The 17,048-nt window shown below is 44.3% G+C and overlaps 1 protein-coding gene across 1 annotated transcript in view; it reads left to right on the plus strand.

Moving 5' to 3' along the window:
• DNAH9 (dynein axonemal heavy chain 9) overlaps window positions 1-17,048 on the plus strand; it is a 379,881-nt gene that overhangs the window by 32,964 nt on the left and 329,869 nt on the right. The window contains exons 8-10 of the mRNA XM_054456248.2: window positions 904-1,020; window positions 11,125-11,275; window positions 14,708-14,822. Of these exons, the coding sequence (XP_054312223.2) occupies window positions 904-1,020; window positions 11,125-11,275; window positions 14,708-14,822 (383 nt within the window). The remainder of the gene's footprint in view (window positions 1-903; window positions 1,021-11,124; window positions 11,276-14,707; window positions 14,823-17,048) is intronic.

Below are 17,048 nucleotides of genomic sequence, written 5' to 3' on the forward strand. Positions count from 1 at the left end.
GCATAATCCCAGGGATTTTGCCCATGGAAAAAACTAAAAACTAAAAAGAAACATGCCACAGTGTCATGATGTTTGAGAAGTAGAACTAGACTATTTTTTCATACCCCTTTTTTTTTCCACACACATATGCCTTACTGTTACAAAGCAATAATAACAAATAATTCCACAAATTAAGAGATTGGTGTGAATAACGTTTCTCTGAAAATTGCTACATTCTAAGAGAAATACATTAGGGTTGCCAGATAAACTACACTAATTTGGACATATTAAAAAAAAATTCTTGTTTATCTGAAATTCCAATTTAACTGAGTGCCTCGTGGTTTTATTTGCTAAATTTGGCAATCTTAAGAACAAGGCTAGTTGCTGTCTTAACCAATTAAGAAGGATTTAGAATAAATAGTTTGTATTTATTTAATAGTTTGTAGTTTAATTAGCTTTCTTTCCTCCTAATGGCTAGATTAGTTTGCTGACAATGGAAAAATAGAATTCTGACTTGGGGAAGGAATGAAAGTGGGTAGTAAAGTTGAAATAGCCCCATTGCTGGGGCTGTTGATGCTGCAGTGGTTTTCAGGGTAATAAGACCTGGTGTTATAAGAGCTGGTGTTATGAGTGAGAGAGAAGGGGCTTCAGGAAGCAGAACGGAGGAGCATGGAAAGGGTGGAAGAACACCAAACTCACATCTAATTCACTTCACCATCTTGCTGGGACCCTCTAGGTAAAAATGCTGCAACCACAGGGTAACTCTACATGGCTAAAAATTAAGTCATGCCATGGTGAATTTCAGAAAATTAAAATAATTCTTTGGTATAACCAGTTCAAACACAAAAGTTAGCTGTGAGGAGCATAGTGGGGTTGGCTTACAGAAAATTACGTTTTCCTTATATATATATGGTGTCTCTTCAGGACTTTGAAAATGACGTCTCTGAATTTAACCAGAAAGTAGAAGATCTTGACCGAAGATTGGGGACTATCTTTATTCAAGCTTTTGATGATGCACCTGGCTTGGAGCATGCCTTTAAGGTTTGTGTAAATTCGGTCCTAGATACTCCTCCAGCCCTCATCAGAGGATGATATGGATACCTTTCCAACTGTTCTGTTCCTGCAACTATTAATTATTCATATTAATCTGGTAGAGAAGGATATGGGAATCTTTCTCATATCAAGAAAGTGTGCAGAATTGGGATTCTCAGGCTGATTGCTTATGCTTTCCTGAAAATGTGACAATGTAAAAATACTTTTAAAAAGAATTTCTGCAGTGATCTCTTTAGGTGCCATACCTTTATCAGTAGGGAAAGCGTGACCATGCAATACCATGGCAATTTAACCGTGGCTGCTAGGTTGATTCAATCTGGAGCAAACCACCTCCCAGGTAATGAGTGACAGGTTTCAGCCATCGATAACTGGAATAAGAAGATTTGTGCTCTTATCATATCACACTCAGATCAGGTAGTACAAAGTGTATGGAGGAGAAGGTTTAGGACAAGGCGTACATGATGCGTAGGTAAATGGCTGCCAGCTGAGAACGCTGCATCGTGAGACATGAAGACTCAGTGGAGCATGATACGTCTTCCACCAAGCAATCAAGAGGCTTATTCTGTAAAGCTTTAAGGGTTCCACTAGTTGGTAGAAGTTACAAGAAGTCACATTGTGGTTCATTAGAGAAAAGAGACTTCTGTAAAAGCTGTTTAAGATGGAATGGACTTCTTTAGCAAGTAGTTCAGTTTCTGGGCACTGAAAATGTTCAGACACAGGATCTGTGATGGGTGGGACAATTGTAGAAGAGGCTTAAACCCTGGTTGGATGGATCTGTGCTATTCTAGAATATTTGGTAACCCAAATGTGGCAGGCTCCATTAGCCATTGACCATATATATACATGTAACCTTTAATCAATACCGTAATTCACATTGGAAGGCTTTTGAGATTCCCCTCTCCAAGCATTTGAACCAATTCCAAAGAAAGGGCTTGCACATGTCTACAAAATGATCATGTATGCTATTAACTGTTAGGGATGATTGAAACTCTGCTGCCCAGGTAACTTGTGGGGCTGAAACTCCATTCATGCACTAAGGATGCCCAGCCCTACCCATCACATAGATCCCTCTCTACCAGAGATGTTCAGGAGTCTTCAAGGGATGCCTCACAAGTATTCTCAAGCCACGTTGAAGTCTTTGAAATCACGGCATCTGCTACATGTCTACAGACCTCCTTTAAATTTTATCTGCCAAGAAAGGTGCTTGAAGGAGTCTTGGCATTGCTTTTCTTCTGATGGTCCCCACCATGAAAACATGTCTGTGTGTGCCAAGGGCATGCCTCTTTGGGTTCCAAAATTCCAATCCTTGAAATTTTATGGTACAGTAGGGTTCTGGGCAGAAGTAGAGGGAGACCTTCCCTCTACTGAAGCAGCACTGCTTATACCCGGAGTTTCAGAGGGCTCATAAAAGCAGATTATTTATCTTCTGACCTTGACTCTTCTTCTCAGCTGAGCTTCCAGCCCAGCCCTTGGGAACTAGTAGGAAAACCATAACCCTCCGTTCCCTTCTGCCTACTTTGTTTCTCTCTTTTTGGTGATCTCACCAACAAGAAACTAAAACCCTTCCTTCATCCCCAAGCAAAAGCAAAATCTCTGATTGACATAAGCTCATACAGAGAAGAACTTTTTCAAGGCTGGGGAGTAGGGACCAGAGACAGTACCTGACTCTGGATCCCCTGTTGCTGCTGTAAGATCATCCAACTACTAGGTGGCCCCTCAGTGGACATGAATCCATGAGTACATCCAGGCCAAGGACTGTGAGTAGACGGTGCAGGCTGGCCATGGTGGTCCCTCAGTGCACACACCTGTTCTTCCTCAACAGCAGATGGGAGCCACAGAACTCGATGGAGTCCTGCTGTCTTATGCTTCCATTGAGGCAGAGCTACTTTTTACTGTCCCCAGAGATCTGGGTGATTGTTTTGTGAAAGAAAGTGTGACCCTAGATCCTCCCCAATGGAAGGCTTTTTAGCACCTTTACAGAGTCCTTACAGTGCCTTGGAATCATTAAGGAAATCCAGTCAAGCCGTCAGACCTGGAAAACATCTGGCCAAGGACCCCATATTTGGCTTTTCTCCACACCTGGTCATTCTGCATAACATGGCCTGGACGCCTCGGACCTCTAGGAGCCATGTAAGATTGTGAGCTGATGCCAATCAGCTCCTAAAGCTTGCATTCCCTCCAGGATTGGGATGCCAGTGTAGCAAAAAAAATGGCCCAACCTGAAGTAAGGAGGTAGGATAAAGAGCATAAGGTCTTAGACAAATGCAGACTGTTCAGCTTCCAGTTTTAGGACACGTGGATGTAATTTAACATCGTGTTTCTCATGTTCATTGACTTAAAGCAAGGGTTCCACATTTTTTTCTACAAAAGGTCAGAGAATAAATATTTTAGACTATGGGTACATGTGTTTTCTGTCACATACTCTTTTTCGTTTTATTATTTATTACTTTTATTTATTTATTTTTGAGACAGAGTCTTGCTCTGTTGCCTAGGCTGGAGTTCAGTGGTGCAATCTCAACTCACTGCAACTCTGCTTTCCAGGTTCAAGTGATTCTCATGCCTCAGCCTCCTGAGTAGCTGGGATTGCAGGTGCATGCCACCATGCCTCGCTAATTTCTTTTTTGTATTTTTAGCAGAGACAGGGGTTTTGCCACATTGGCCAGGCTGGTCTTGAACTCCTGACCTCAAGTGATCTGCCTGCCTCGTCCTTCCAACGTGCTGGGATTATAGGCATGAGCCTGAGTGCCCGGCTCTCTTTTTAATTTTTTTAATTCTTTTTTTAAATGCAAAAACCATGCACTGAGCAGTTTTGGGCAGATATGGCTGCCCACTGCTGTACTTTGTCACCCCCTGACTTCAAGCGCTAGGTGGAGATGAGAGGTTATCATGGAAGGCACGTTTAGAAGCAGTGTATTTGTATATCCTAAATATAACTAGAGTCCTACATGGCCTCATCTCAGAAAAGCATCACAATCGAAGAAACACAGTCTAGGAGCCAGAAAGTAATTAAAAGCATTTCACATCTTGATTTTGCTGCTCCAGGAAACACTGAGGGGTTAGGGCAGTCTGAATGCACAGGAACACATCTTCAGAGCAAGGTCAGCATCACTGCCATTCTCACGGCACCTGCTCTCAGAAACTATTTCCTTGTTCCCATTCTCAAATTTTTGCCCTTCCAATTCTCCCCAACATCCAGCCTACTTAGCTTCTTTTTCTTTTTTTTTTTGACATGATTTGTGTTTATTATAACATTAATGCAGTTAAACATCTTTTTGTAAGTTTATTTAAGCCATTTCCTTTTCTTCTTTTTTTTATTTTATTTTATTATTATTATTATTATTATTATTATACTTTAGGTTTTATGGTACATGTGCGCAATGTGCAGGTAAGTTACATATGTATACATGTGCCATGCTGGTGCACTGCACCCACCAACTCGTCATCTAGCATTAGGGATATCTCCCAATGCTATCCCTCCCCCCTCCCCCCACCCCACAACAGTCCCCGAAGTGTGATGTTCCCCTTCCTGTGTCCATGTAATCTCATTGTTCAATTCCCACCTATGAGTGAGAATATGCGGTGTTTGGTTTTTTGTTCTTGCAATAGTTTACTGAGAATGATGATTTCCAATTTCATCCATGTCCCTACAAAGGACATGAACTCATCATTTTTTATGGCTGCATAGTATTCCATGGTGTATATGTGCCACATTTTCTTAATCCAGTCTATCATTGTTGGACATTTGGGTTGGTTCCAAGTCTTTGCTATTGTGAATAATGCGGCAATAAACATACGTGTGCATGTGTCTTTATAGCAGCATGATTTATAGTCCTTTGGGTATATACCCAGTAATGGGATGGCTGGGTCGAATGGAATTTCTAGTTCTAGATCCCTGAGGAATCGCCACACTGACTTCCACAAGGGTTGAACTAGTTTACAGTCCCACCAACAGTGTAAAAGTGTTCCTATTTCTCCACATCCTCTCTAGCACCTGTTGTTTCCTGAGTTTTTAATGATTGCCATCCTAACTGGTGTGAGATGGTATCTCATTGTGGTTTTGATTTGCATTTCTCTGATGGCCAGTGAGGGTGAGCATTTTTTCATGTGTTTTTTGGCTGCATAAATGTCTTCTTTTGAGAAGTGTCTGTTCATGTCCTTCGCCCACTTTTTGATGGGGTTGTTTGTTTTTTTCTTGTAAATTTGTTGGAGTTCATTGTAGATTCTGGATATTAGCCCTTTGTCAGATGAGTAGGTTGCGAAAATTTTCTCCCATTGTGTAGGTTGCCTGTTCACTCTGATGGTAGTTTCCTTTGCTGTGCAGAAGCTCTTGAGTTTAATTAGATCCCATTTGTCAATTTTGGCTTTTGTTACCATTGCTTTTGGTGTTTTAGACATGAAGTCCTTGCCCATGCCTATGTCCTGAATGGTAATGCCTAGGTTTTCTTCTAGGGTTTTTATGGTTTTAGGTCTAACATTTAAGTCTTTAATCCATCTTGAATTGATTTTTGTATAAGGTGTAAGGAAGGGATCCAGTTTCAGCTTTCTACATATGGCTAGCCAGTTTTCCCAGCACCATTTATTAAATAGGGAATCCTTTCCCCATTTCTTGTTTTTGTCAGGTTTGTCAAAGATCAGATAGTTGTAGATATGTGGCATTATTTCTGACGGCTCTGTTCTGTTCCATTGATCTATATCTCTGTTTTGGTACCAGTACCATGCTGTTTTGGTGACTGTAGCCTTGTAGTATAGTTTGAAGTCAGGTAGTGTGATGCCTCCAGCTTTGTTCTTTTGGCTTAGGATTGACTTGGCGATGCAGGCTCTTTTTTGGTTCCATATGAACTTTAAAGTAGTTTTTTCCAATTCTGTGAAGAAAGTCATTGGTAGCTTGATGGGGATGGCATTGAATCTGTAAATTACCTTGGGAAGGATGGCCATTTTCATGATATTGATTCTTCCTACCCATGAGCATGGAATGTTCTTCCATTTGTTTGTATCCTCTTTTATTTCCTTGAGCAGTGGTTTGTAGTTCTCCTTGAAGAGGTCTTTCACATCCCTTGTAAGTTGGATTCCTAGGTATTTTATTCTCTTTGAAGCAATTGTGAATGGGAGTTCACTCATGATTTGGCTCTCTGTTTGTCTGTTATTGATGTATAAGAATGCTTGTGATTTTTGCACATTAATTTTGTATCCTGAGACTTTGCTGAAGTTCCTTATCAGCTTAAGGAGATTTTGGGCTGAGACAATGGGGTTTTCTAGATATACTATGATGTCATCTGCAAACAGGGACAATTTGACTTCCTATTTTCCTAATTGAATACCCTTGATTTCCTTCTCCTGCCTAATTGCCCTGGCCAGAACTTCCAACACTATGTTGAATAGAAGTGGCGAGAGAGGGCATCCCTGTCTTGTGCCAGTTTTCAAAGGGAATGCTTCCAGTTTTTGCCCATTCAGTATGATATTGGCTGTGGGTTTGTCATAAATAGCTCTTATTATTTTGAGATACGTCCCATCAATTCCTAATTTATTGAGAGTGTTTAGCATGAAGGGTTGTTGAATTTTGTCAAAGGCCTTTTCTGCATCTATTGAGATAATCATGTGGTTTTTGTCTTTGGTTCTGTTTATATGCTGGATTACATTTATTGATTTGCGTATATTGAACCAGCCTTGCATCCCAGGGATGAAGCCCACTTGATCATGGTGGATAAGCTTTTTGATGTGCTGCTGGATTCTGTTTGCCAGTATTTTATTGAGGATTTTTGCATCAATGTTCATCAAGGATATTGGTCTAAAATTCTCTTTTTTTGTTGTGTCTCTGCCAGGCTTTGGTATCAGGATGATGCTGGCCTCATAAAATGAGTTAGGGAGGATTCCCTCTTTTTCTATTGATTGGAATAGTTTCAGAAGGAATGGTACCAGCTCCTCCTTGTACCTCTGGTAGAATTCGGCTGTGAACCCATCTGGTCCTGGACTTTTTTTGGTTGGTAAGCTATTGATTATTGCCACAATTTCAGCTCCTGTTATTGGTCTATTCAGAGATTCAACTTCTTCTTGGTTTAGTCTTGGGAGGGTGTATGTGTTGAGGAATTTATCCATTTCTTCTAGATTTTCTAGTTTATTTGCATAGAGGTGTTTGTAATATTCTCTGATGGTAGTTTGTATTTCTGTGGGATCGGTGGTGATATCCCCTTTATCATTTTTTATTGCATCTATTTGATTCTTCTCTCTTTTTTTCTTTATTAATCTTGCTAGCGGTCTATCAATTTTGTTGATCCTTTCAAAAAACCAGCTCCTGGATTCATTTATTTTTTGAAGGGTTTTTTGTGTCTCTATTTCCTTCAGTTCTGCTCTGATTTTAGTTATTTCTTGCCTTCTGCTAGCTTTTGAATGTGTTTGCTCTTGCTTTTCTAGTTCTTTTAATTGTGATGTTAGGGTGTCAATTTTGGATCTTTCCTGCTTTCTCTTGTGGGCATTTAGTGCTATAAATTTCCCTCTACACACTGCTTTGAATGCATCCCAGAGATTCTGGTATGTTGTGTCTTGGTTCTCGTTGGTTTCAAAGAACATCTTTATTTCTGCCTTCATTTCGTTATGTACCCAGTAGTCATTCAGGAGCAGGTTGTTCAGTTTCCACGTAGTTGAGCGGTTTTGAGTGAGATTCTTAATCCTGAGTTCTAGCTTGATTGCACTGTGATCTGAGAGACAGTTTGTTACAATTTCTGTTCTTTTACATTTATTGAGGAGAGCTTTACTTCCAAGTATATGGTCAATTTTGGAATAGGTGTGGTGTGGTGCTGAAAAAAATGTATATTCTGTTGATTTGGGGTGGAGAGTTCTGTAGATGTCTATTAGGTCCGCTTGGTGCAGAGCTGAGTTCAATTCCTGGGTATCCTTGTTGACCTTCTGTCTCGTTGATCTGTCTAATGTTGACAGTGGGGTGTTAAAGTCTCCCATTATTAATGTGTGGGAGTCTAAGTCTCTTTGTAGGTCACTCAGGACTTGCTTTATGAATCTGGGTGCTCCTGTATTGGGTGCATATATATTTAGGATAGTTAGCTCTTCTTGTTGAATTAATCCCTTTACCATTATGTAATGGCCTTCTTTGTCTCTTTTGATCTTTGTTGGTTTAAAGTCTGTTTTATCAGAGACTAGGATTGCAACCCCTGCCTTTTTTTGTTTTCCATTTGCTTGGTAGATCTTCCTCCATCCTTTTATTTTGAGCCTACGTGTGTCTCTGCATGTGAGATGGGTTTCCTGAATACAGCACAATGATGGGTCTTGAGTCTTGATCCAATTTGCCAGTCTGTGTCTTTTAATTGGAGCATTTAGTCCATTTACATTTAAAGTTAATATTGTTATGTGTGAATTTGATCCTGTCATTATGATGTTAGCTGGATATTTTGCTCGTTAGTTGATGCAGTCTCTTCCTAGTCTCGATGGTCTTTACATTTCGGTATGATTTTGCAGTGGCTGGTACTGGTTGTGCCTTTCCATGTTTAGTGCTTCCTTCAGGAGCTCTTTTAGGGCAGGCCTGGTGGTGACAAAATCTCTCAGCATTTGCTTGTCTGTAAAGTATTTTATTTCTCCTTCACTTATGAAGCTTAGTTTGGCAGGATATGAAATTCTGGGTTGAAAATTCTTTTCTTTAAGAATGTTGAATATTGGCCCCCACTCTCTTCTGGCTTGTAGGGTTTCTGCCGAGAGATCCGCTGTTAGTCTGATGGGCTTCCCTTTGATGGTAACCCGACCTTTCTCTCTGGCTGCCCTTAACATTTTTTCCTTCATTTCAACTTTGGTGAATCTGACAATTATGTGTCTTGGAGTTGCTCTTCTCGAGGAGTATCTTTGTGGCGTTCTCTGTATTTCCTGAATCTGAATGTTGGCCTGCCTTGCTAGATTGGAGAAGTTCTCCTGGATAATATCCTGCAGAGTGTTTTCCAACTTGGTTCCATTCTCCCCGTCACTTTCAGGTACACCAATCAGACATAGATTTGGTCTTTTCACATAGTCCCACATTTCTTGGAGGCTTTGCTCGTTTCTTTTTATTCTTTTTTCTCTAAACTTCCCTTCTCACTTCATTTCATTCATTTCATCTTCCAGGGCTGATACCCTTTCTTCCATTTGATCGCATCGGCTCCTGAGGCTTCTGCATTCTTCACGTAGTTCTCGAGCCTTGGTTTTCAGCTCCATCAGCTCCTTTAAGCACTTCTCTGTATTGGTTATTCTAGTTATACATTCTTCTAAATTTTTTTCAAAGTTTTCAACTTCTTTGCCTTTGGTTTGAATATCCTCCCGTAGCTCGGAGTAATTTGATTGTCTGAAGCCTTCTTCTCTCAGCTCGTCAAAGTCATTCTCCGTCCAGCTTTGTTCCGTTGCTGGTGAGGAACTGCGTTCCTTTGGAGGAGGAGAGGTACTCTGGTTTTTAGAGTTTCCAGTTTTTCTGTTCTGTTTTTTCCCCATCTTTGTGGTTTTATCTACTTTTGGTCTTTGATGATGGTGATGTACAGATGGGTTTTTGGTGTGGATGTCCTTTCTGTTAGTTTTCCTTCTAACAGACAGAACCCTCAGCTGCAGGTCTGTTGGAGTACCTGGCCAGCCGTGTGAGGTGTCAGCCTGCCCCTGCTGGGGGGTGCCTCCCAGTTAGGCTGCTCGGGGGTCAGGGGTCAGGGACCCACTTGAGGAGGCAGTCAGCCCGTTCTCAGATCTCCAGCTGCGTGCTGGGAGAACCATTGCTCTCCTCACAGCTGTCAGACAGGGACATTTAAGTCTGCAGAGGTTACTGCTGTCTTTTTGTTTGTCTGTGCCCTGCCCCCAGAGGTGGAGCCTACAGAGGCAGGCAGGCCTCCTTGAGCTGTGTTGGGCTTCACCCAGTTCAAGCTTCCAGGCTGCTTTGTTTACCTAAGCGAGCCTGGGCAATGGCGGGCGCCCCTCCCCCAGCCTCGCTGCCGCCTTGCTGTTTGATCTCAGACTGCTGTGCTAGCAATCAGCGAGACTCCGTGGGCGTAGGACCCTCTGAGCCAGGTGCGGGCTATACTCTCCTGGGGCACTGTTTCCTAAGCCCGTCGGAAAAGCACAGTATTCAGGTGGGAGTGGCCCGATTTTCCAGGTGCCGTCTGTCACCCCTGGAAGGGGAACTCCCTGAACCCTTGCGCTTCCCGAGTGAGGCAATGCCTCGCCCCTGCTTCAGCTGGCGCACGGTGCACTCACCCACTGACCTGCGCCCACTGTCTGGCACTCCCTAGTGAGATGAACACGGTACCTCAGATGGAAATGCAGAAATCACCCGTCTTCTGCGTGGCTCGCACTGGGAGCTGTAGACCGGAGCTGTTCCTATTCGGCCATCTTGGCTCCTCCTATCAGCTTCTTTTTCTTTTCCATCATCACCTTCTTTCTTTTCTAGGTTTTTTTTTTTTTTTTTTTTTTTTTTTGACAGTCTCGCTCTGTCACCCAGGCTGGAGTTTAGTGGCATGATCTTGGCATCTTGGCTCTCTCGCTCTGTTGCCCAGGCTGGAGTGCAGTGGTGTGATCTTGGCATCTTGGCTCACTGCAACTCCGCCTCCCAGATTCAGGCAATTCCCTACCTCAGCCTCCTGAGTAGCTGGGATTACAGGCATCCGCCACCACGCCCAGCTAATTTTTGTATTTTTAGTAGAGACAGGTTTCACCATCTTGGCCAGGCTGGTCTTAAACTCCTGACCTCGTGATCCACCCACCTTGGCCTCCCAAAGTGCTGGGATTACAGGCATGAGCCACTGCGCCTGGCCTGTTCTAGGTCTTAATTATGTAGTTCAGCTTAACCTTTCTGGGATCTTTAGTTGTCCCTTTGTTTATTGGTTTATCCAGAGTCTTATGCCAAGTAGAGCTGGGGGTGGGTAACTCAGCAGACAGGAATTCTCTGTTAGAAGCAAAGGAGAGGAGAAAGACTATGAATATCATCCACATATGAATAATTACAGGTCCGGCTCCACAATAACGCTGTTCACTCTTCTTACATTGGTAGGCATATAAAGGAAAACCAGAAAACTGGATTTGTATGACCATGGAAAGGTTTAATCTGTGATTTTTTTTCCTCTTTTTCCTCCACCTTCCCTACAGCTGCTAGACATAGCAGGAAACCTCCTTGAAAGACCACTGGTAGCAAGGGATACATCTGATAAATACCTGGTCCTCATCCAAATGTTCAACAAAGATCTGGATGCAGTGAGGATGATCCACAGTCAGCATGTCCAGGAGGAAGCAGAACTTGGTAGGCTTGTTGAAGGGGATTTTGATGGGGACATTCTGTTACTGGAAAGAAGCAACTCATTCCTCTTGTATTTGTTAAATGTCCATGTATGGATCCATACATTCTCAAAAGAGAGCAAGCACAACCTTTTTGCTTGAAATTCCAGACCACCTTGGGTGACTGGGGAGCTCTCTGAACTGTGGCTTTCCCTGTTTCTGGGGCTGAGATTGGCAGGCTGACCCAGCGTGGTGCAGTCTTGACCGCCTCTGTTCAGCTGAGACTTTGGCATTATGTATGAGTTGACCCTTGATCAGTGTTGCTACACTGACTAATCTTCAACACGCCTCCATTCGAAAATAAATGTTTACACGCCTGAGAAAAGTTTCTTATGCCTTCCAATGCCATAGCAACCATGCTTCTGGTGGGAGGAACCAGCAGGAGCCCTCCAAAGGGCAGTACCATACCAAGGCGTGATGTCTCCATTTTTATTATGATGCTGAGTGTCAAAACAAATGCATTTCAGTTTTACATACATTTATTGAGTCCTTACTACATGCCAAGCATGCCTGTGGGTACTGTATACTGTAGCAGGTCAAGGTAAGGGATAAAATAATTAATACAAAAAGGTGGTTCTTTATAGAATGTTGAGTACTGCTCTACTTGAATTATAAAGAATGGTAACAAGCTAGGAGCGATGGTGTGAACCTCTAGTCCTAGTGACTCAGGAGGCTGAGGCAGGAGGATCACTTGAGTTCCAGAGTTTGAGGCTGCAGAAGCTATGACCCTGCCACTGCACTCCAGCCTGGGTGACAGAGCCAGACCTTGTCTCTAAAAATAAAATAAATAAGAAATAAATGAAATACATTCCTATAGTCAATCGCACAGTGCTTTGCACATAGTGGGTGCTCAATAAATGGTTATTGGACTGAATGGCCTGGGGCATCTGAAAAATGATGCCATTTGGATGAAATAAATTAACTTCTTATTACGAAAAGAAATAAAGAACAAGGGACTAAAACCCTTCCTTCCTCCCCAAGCAAAGATGCATTGTGACTGGGAGATTCGAGGGCAGGCTTATGGAAAAGGTAGTCTTGAGCTGAGCCCTAAAAGTTGACAGATCAACAGTAAAGCAGAGGAGACAAAGGCCTTCAGAGCAGATATGAGAGGATATGGAAGGTGATCAGCTGGGTCTGCCTATAGCCAAACAAGGTATGCAGAAGACGCTCATTCAGCCACGGCATTTGGGGTCAGCTTGGGAAGTGCTCAGAGTGCCGCGTTAAGGAATTTGGAATTCATGATCAAGGATAAGGGAAATTATCAAAGGCTTTTAAGTAGCTGAGTAACACGGTCGCTCTGCTTGCAAGTAGGTTTCATGGTGAGGTCATCAAGAATTGCCTCCACTTGGAAGTCATTCCAAGAAAATCCGTTGGCCAAGCTTTATGTGGGATTATCCCCATGACTTCTTACAGTCAGATACAAAGTTTGAAAACTCAAATGCCTTCAGAAGATATATCGGTAACAAATGACCACGACCTTAGTACCTTAAAACACCACCACCCATCTTTCAGCTCACACTTTTTTTTTTTTTTTTTTTTTTAAGACGGCGTCTGGCTCTATTGCCCAGGCTGGAGTGCAGTGGCACGATCTCGGTTCATTGCAATCTCCGCCTTCCCAGTTCAAGTGATTCTCCTGCCTCAGCTTCCAGAGTAGCTGGGATTACAGGTGCCTGCCACGAGGCCTGGCTAATTTTTTTGTATTTTTAGTAGAGTCAGGGTTTCACCATGTTGGTCAGGCTGGTCTCAAACTCTCGACCTCATGATCTGCCTGCCTCAGCCTCCCAAATTGCTGGGATTACAGGCATGAGCCACCACGCCTGGCCCTCAGCTCACACTTCTGTAGGTCAGGAGTCCAGCATGGTGCATCTGGGTTCTCTACTCAGAGAGAATCCCAAAGCTGAAATCAAGGTGTTGGTCAGGCTGAGTTTGCATCTGGAGGCTCTAGAGGAAAAATCCACTGCCATCCTCCTTGCTGTTGGTAGAATCCAGTTCCTCATGACTATAGGAGTGAGGTCCCCATTTCCTGTTGGCTGTCAGCCAAGGGTCACTCTTTGCAACTAGAAGCCATCTGCATTCATTACCATGTAGCCACATCCATCTTCAAGCCAGCAATAGGACGTTAAATCCTCTTATGCATCAAATCTCTGCCTTCCTCTCCTGCCACCAGCCAGAGAAAACATTCTGCTTTTAAGGCCTCACCTGATTAGGTCAGACCCACCCAGGGTCCTCTTTCTCCTGCTGTATGACGTAGTATGACCACAGGAGTATGCTGTCATCATAGCCACAGTTTCGACCCATGCTTAAAGGGGAGAAGATTATGCAAGGGTGAGGGTCATTGGGGGTCATCTTAGAGTTTTGGAGGACAAGCAGGAAATGAAAATCATGGATCTGGGCTGAGCATGGTGACACCAGGGAAGGGTGGTACCTGTGGTGAAATAAAGGAAGTAGCCACTTCTCTAGTTGCTAGTTAGAAATGCCAGCTGATTCTTGCTAATTTTCTCATTTTACCAGACAAGCTGGGAAGTGAGATTCTTTAAAAAGTGAAACCTCACATTTGTTAAATCTTGACAACTAAATATAAGCAGACAAACCCAATGCTTGGGCTAACAACATAAGCTTATCCAGTCTGTGCTGACTCGAGTCCAGGGCTCCATAATCCACATGACCTGCCTCATTCATCGTCTCACGGAATTCTTACAGAAACCCTGGAAGTTAATTAAGCAGGGAAGATATTATTCCCATTTTATAAATGTGAAAATTGAGACCCAGAGTGACTGAGTTGTCTGTTTAAGGGAGTGTTTCAATCCTGACTGTTCAATTAGAGTCATCTTGAGAGCTTTTAAAAAACACTCAATGGTGGCCAGGTGCAGCGGCTCACGCCTGTAATCCCAGCACTTTGGGGGATTGAGGCAGGTGAATCACCTGAGTTCGAGACCAGCCTGATCAATATGGTGAAACCCCATCTCTACTACAAATACGAAAATTAGCCAGGTGTGGTGGTGGGTGCCTGTAATCCCAGCTACTCAGGAGGCTGAGACAGGAGAATCACCTGATTGGGAGGCAGAGGTTGTAGTGAGCCACGATTGCGCCACTGCACTCCAGCCTGGGCGACAAGAGTTAGACTCCTTGAAACACTCATGGCTGGGCCCCTCCCAGAGCAATGAAATCAGAATAGCTTGGGCAGGGGACCCAGATCCCCTGAGGCTGGGAGTGTTCATCTGAGGGTTACTCTTTCTTCCTCTTTAACAGAACCCCCCAGGAACTCCAGTGTGCTCCCAGGTGACTTTAATCTGGAGATAATGAGGCAAAAGTGGAGTACTTGGCGGGAGGCGTTTGCTGAGCGGAGAGGACTGAGGTGCTCTAGACTCATTTCAGTCTGTCTGTGCCATGTCTCCAGGGTTCTCCCCGGTGCACAAGAACATGCCCACCGTGGCTGGCGGCCTCCGCTGGGCACAGGAGCTGAGGCAGCGCATCCAGGGTCCTTTCAGCAACTTTGGACGCATCACACACCCGTGAGTATTGTGTTCCTGAAAGACAGGCTTGTCTTGGGCTGCTGTTCCTGCTCTAGAATCTGAGTGTTGTAGAAATGCAACCTGCTTAACGAAGGCCAGAAAATCATCTTCCTTTCTTTCCATTTCCAGCAAGGGATTAGACACCTATTGGCAAAGCAGTCATGATATTGATGCATTTGGACTGATGGGCAGGGCCCTTGGTGTTAAGTGGTGTAACTGGCTGACTCATTTTGCTCCGGGGGATTCATTTCTGGAGGACAGTGAGCCAGGGATTTTAAGCTCTGTGGAGTTCTTCCACACATCTCCCTTTGACATCATGTCTCCTTGCTGCTGAGGCCACTGGAAAATAATGAAGCCCAGTGTTTCCTCAAGTGCAGTATGAGGTCTCTGTCCGTCGGGATAACTCTGGGAAACCTGTTAAAGATGCACATTCCAGGGCCTCACCTGTCACTGGCTGAATCTGAATCTGGTGTGGGCTGTGAATCTGCCCCTTCAGCAAGCTCCTCCTGTGATTCTGACGGTGACCAGGTTTGGAAACCCTCAGCTTGCTTCATAGCTGAGGTTAGAAGCTGAGATAGAAGCATCTCAGCTGCTAATTGTGATGTTGTGTTTAAGACGCTGGCTGAGGAAAGGCAGTCTTTCTCTGATACCTCTTTCTAAAAGACTTAATCTTGCTGACAGCACACAGGTTTTGGAAAACACAACAGAAGGAAAGGAATCAAACTCTGGCCGTTGGACTCACAGGCTTTTTGGAGTTAGGAAGAGCCTTAGAGGCCCTCTGGTCTGGCCCAAGTGGGAAGACTCAACACCATCAGAGGCCAGACAAATGGATGGCCAGGATGGGGTCTGCAGGGGGCCACCGGCACCCCACTCCAGCATTGCCAAGCAGAAAAGCAGACCCAGGTGAGCAATCTCCTGACTGTTGGAGATAAGCCGGAAACTGGATTTTAGAGTTGGACATCCAGTTTTCCAACGATCAAGGATTCCATTTTTTCTCAAACTCTGTGCAGATCTAACAAAGCATGCCTGTGAGGCAGGTCTGCCCAGTGGGTGACCCATTTGCAGCATCTGCTTGGGTGTGGACGAGATCTTTATTTTCAGATGAAGAAATGGAGGAAATGAAGAGAGAAGGGAGGTGACTTGCCCAAGGTCCTAGAGACAGCCAAAGAAAGAACTGGAAGAAATGCTTGATTCTCCAGGCTCCTAATCCAGAATGCTTCCCGGGGACCCCCAAGCCCTGGAAGTTTGGCGGGGAGTAGATCTGAGCCCTCATGCATCTCAATCACACAGCAGAAGGGAGAAGATAGGTGAATGGGGTGGGGAGGGGTGCCAGGGCTGCCCCTAGAATGTGGACTGCCGCAGCTGTCACAGGTCTGGTTCCCAGGAGGCAGACCTATGATGTGTGTGCAGGAATTTATAGAGATCCTTTCAGGAACAGCACCCGTGAGGAAGGGAGGGGAAACGGATTGGGCAGAAAAAGAAGTTGAGCTGCTGAGCTGCAAGAAACTTGCAATGGGGGCCTTAGCCGGTCCTCCAGGGAGTTTGGGCCCTTCAGAGCTGTTCTGCCTCTGTACCCCTGCATCAGCTGGTTGGATGTGGGCTTTCCTGGGGAGGGGCATGACCTTTGGGTGAGGCAGCTCTCTTTGGCCAAGGCTGTTCCCAAAGAGGGAGGCAGCGGTGCTTCTGCAGCAGCCAACACTCCTGGCTGGAGGGGACAGGGTGAGGCAGCGGTTGAAGCAGGAAGGTTTGGAGGTGTACCAGGGCCTGGTCCCAAGAGGGAATCTGGAAGGCACACAGTAGAGACCTCTATAATTCCCGTGAAAACTCCCCCTTGTTTTAAAAATGAATTCAAATGTGTATTATGGGCCGGGCATTGTGGCTCACACCTGTAATCCCAGCACTTTGGGAGGCTGAGGCGGGTGGATCACCTGAGGTCAGGAGTTTGCGACCATCCTGGCCAGCATGGTGAAACCCATCTCTACTAAAAATACAAAAAATTAGCCAGGCGTGGTGGGGGGCGCCTGTAATCCCAGCTACTCAGGTGGCTGAGGCAGGAGAATCGCTTGAACCTGGGAGGCAGAGGTTGCAGTGAGCCAAGATAGCGCCATTGCACTCTATCTAGCCTGGGCAACAAGAGCGAAACTCCGTCTCAAAAAAAAAAAAAAAAAAAAAGTATTCTGCTCTATAATAGGTATTGATTGGTTATTGAAAATGTTTTCGATTCCT

The sequence above is a fragment of the Pongo pygmaeus genome, chromosome 19 (genome assembly GCF_028885625.2).
Source record: "Pongo pygmaeus isolate AG05252 chromosome 19, NHGRI_mPonPyg2-v2.0_pri, whole genome shotgun sequence".
NCBI lineage: Eukaryota > Metazoa > Chordata > Mammalia > Primates > Hominidae > Pongo > Pongo pygmaeus.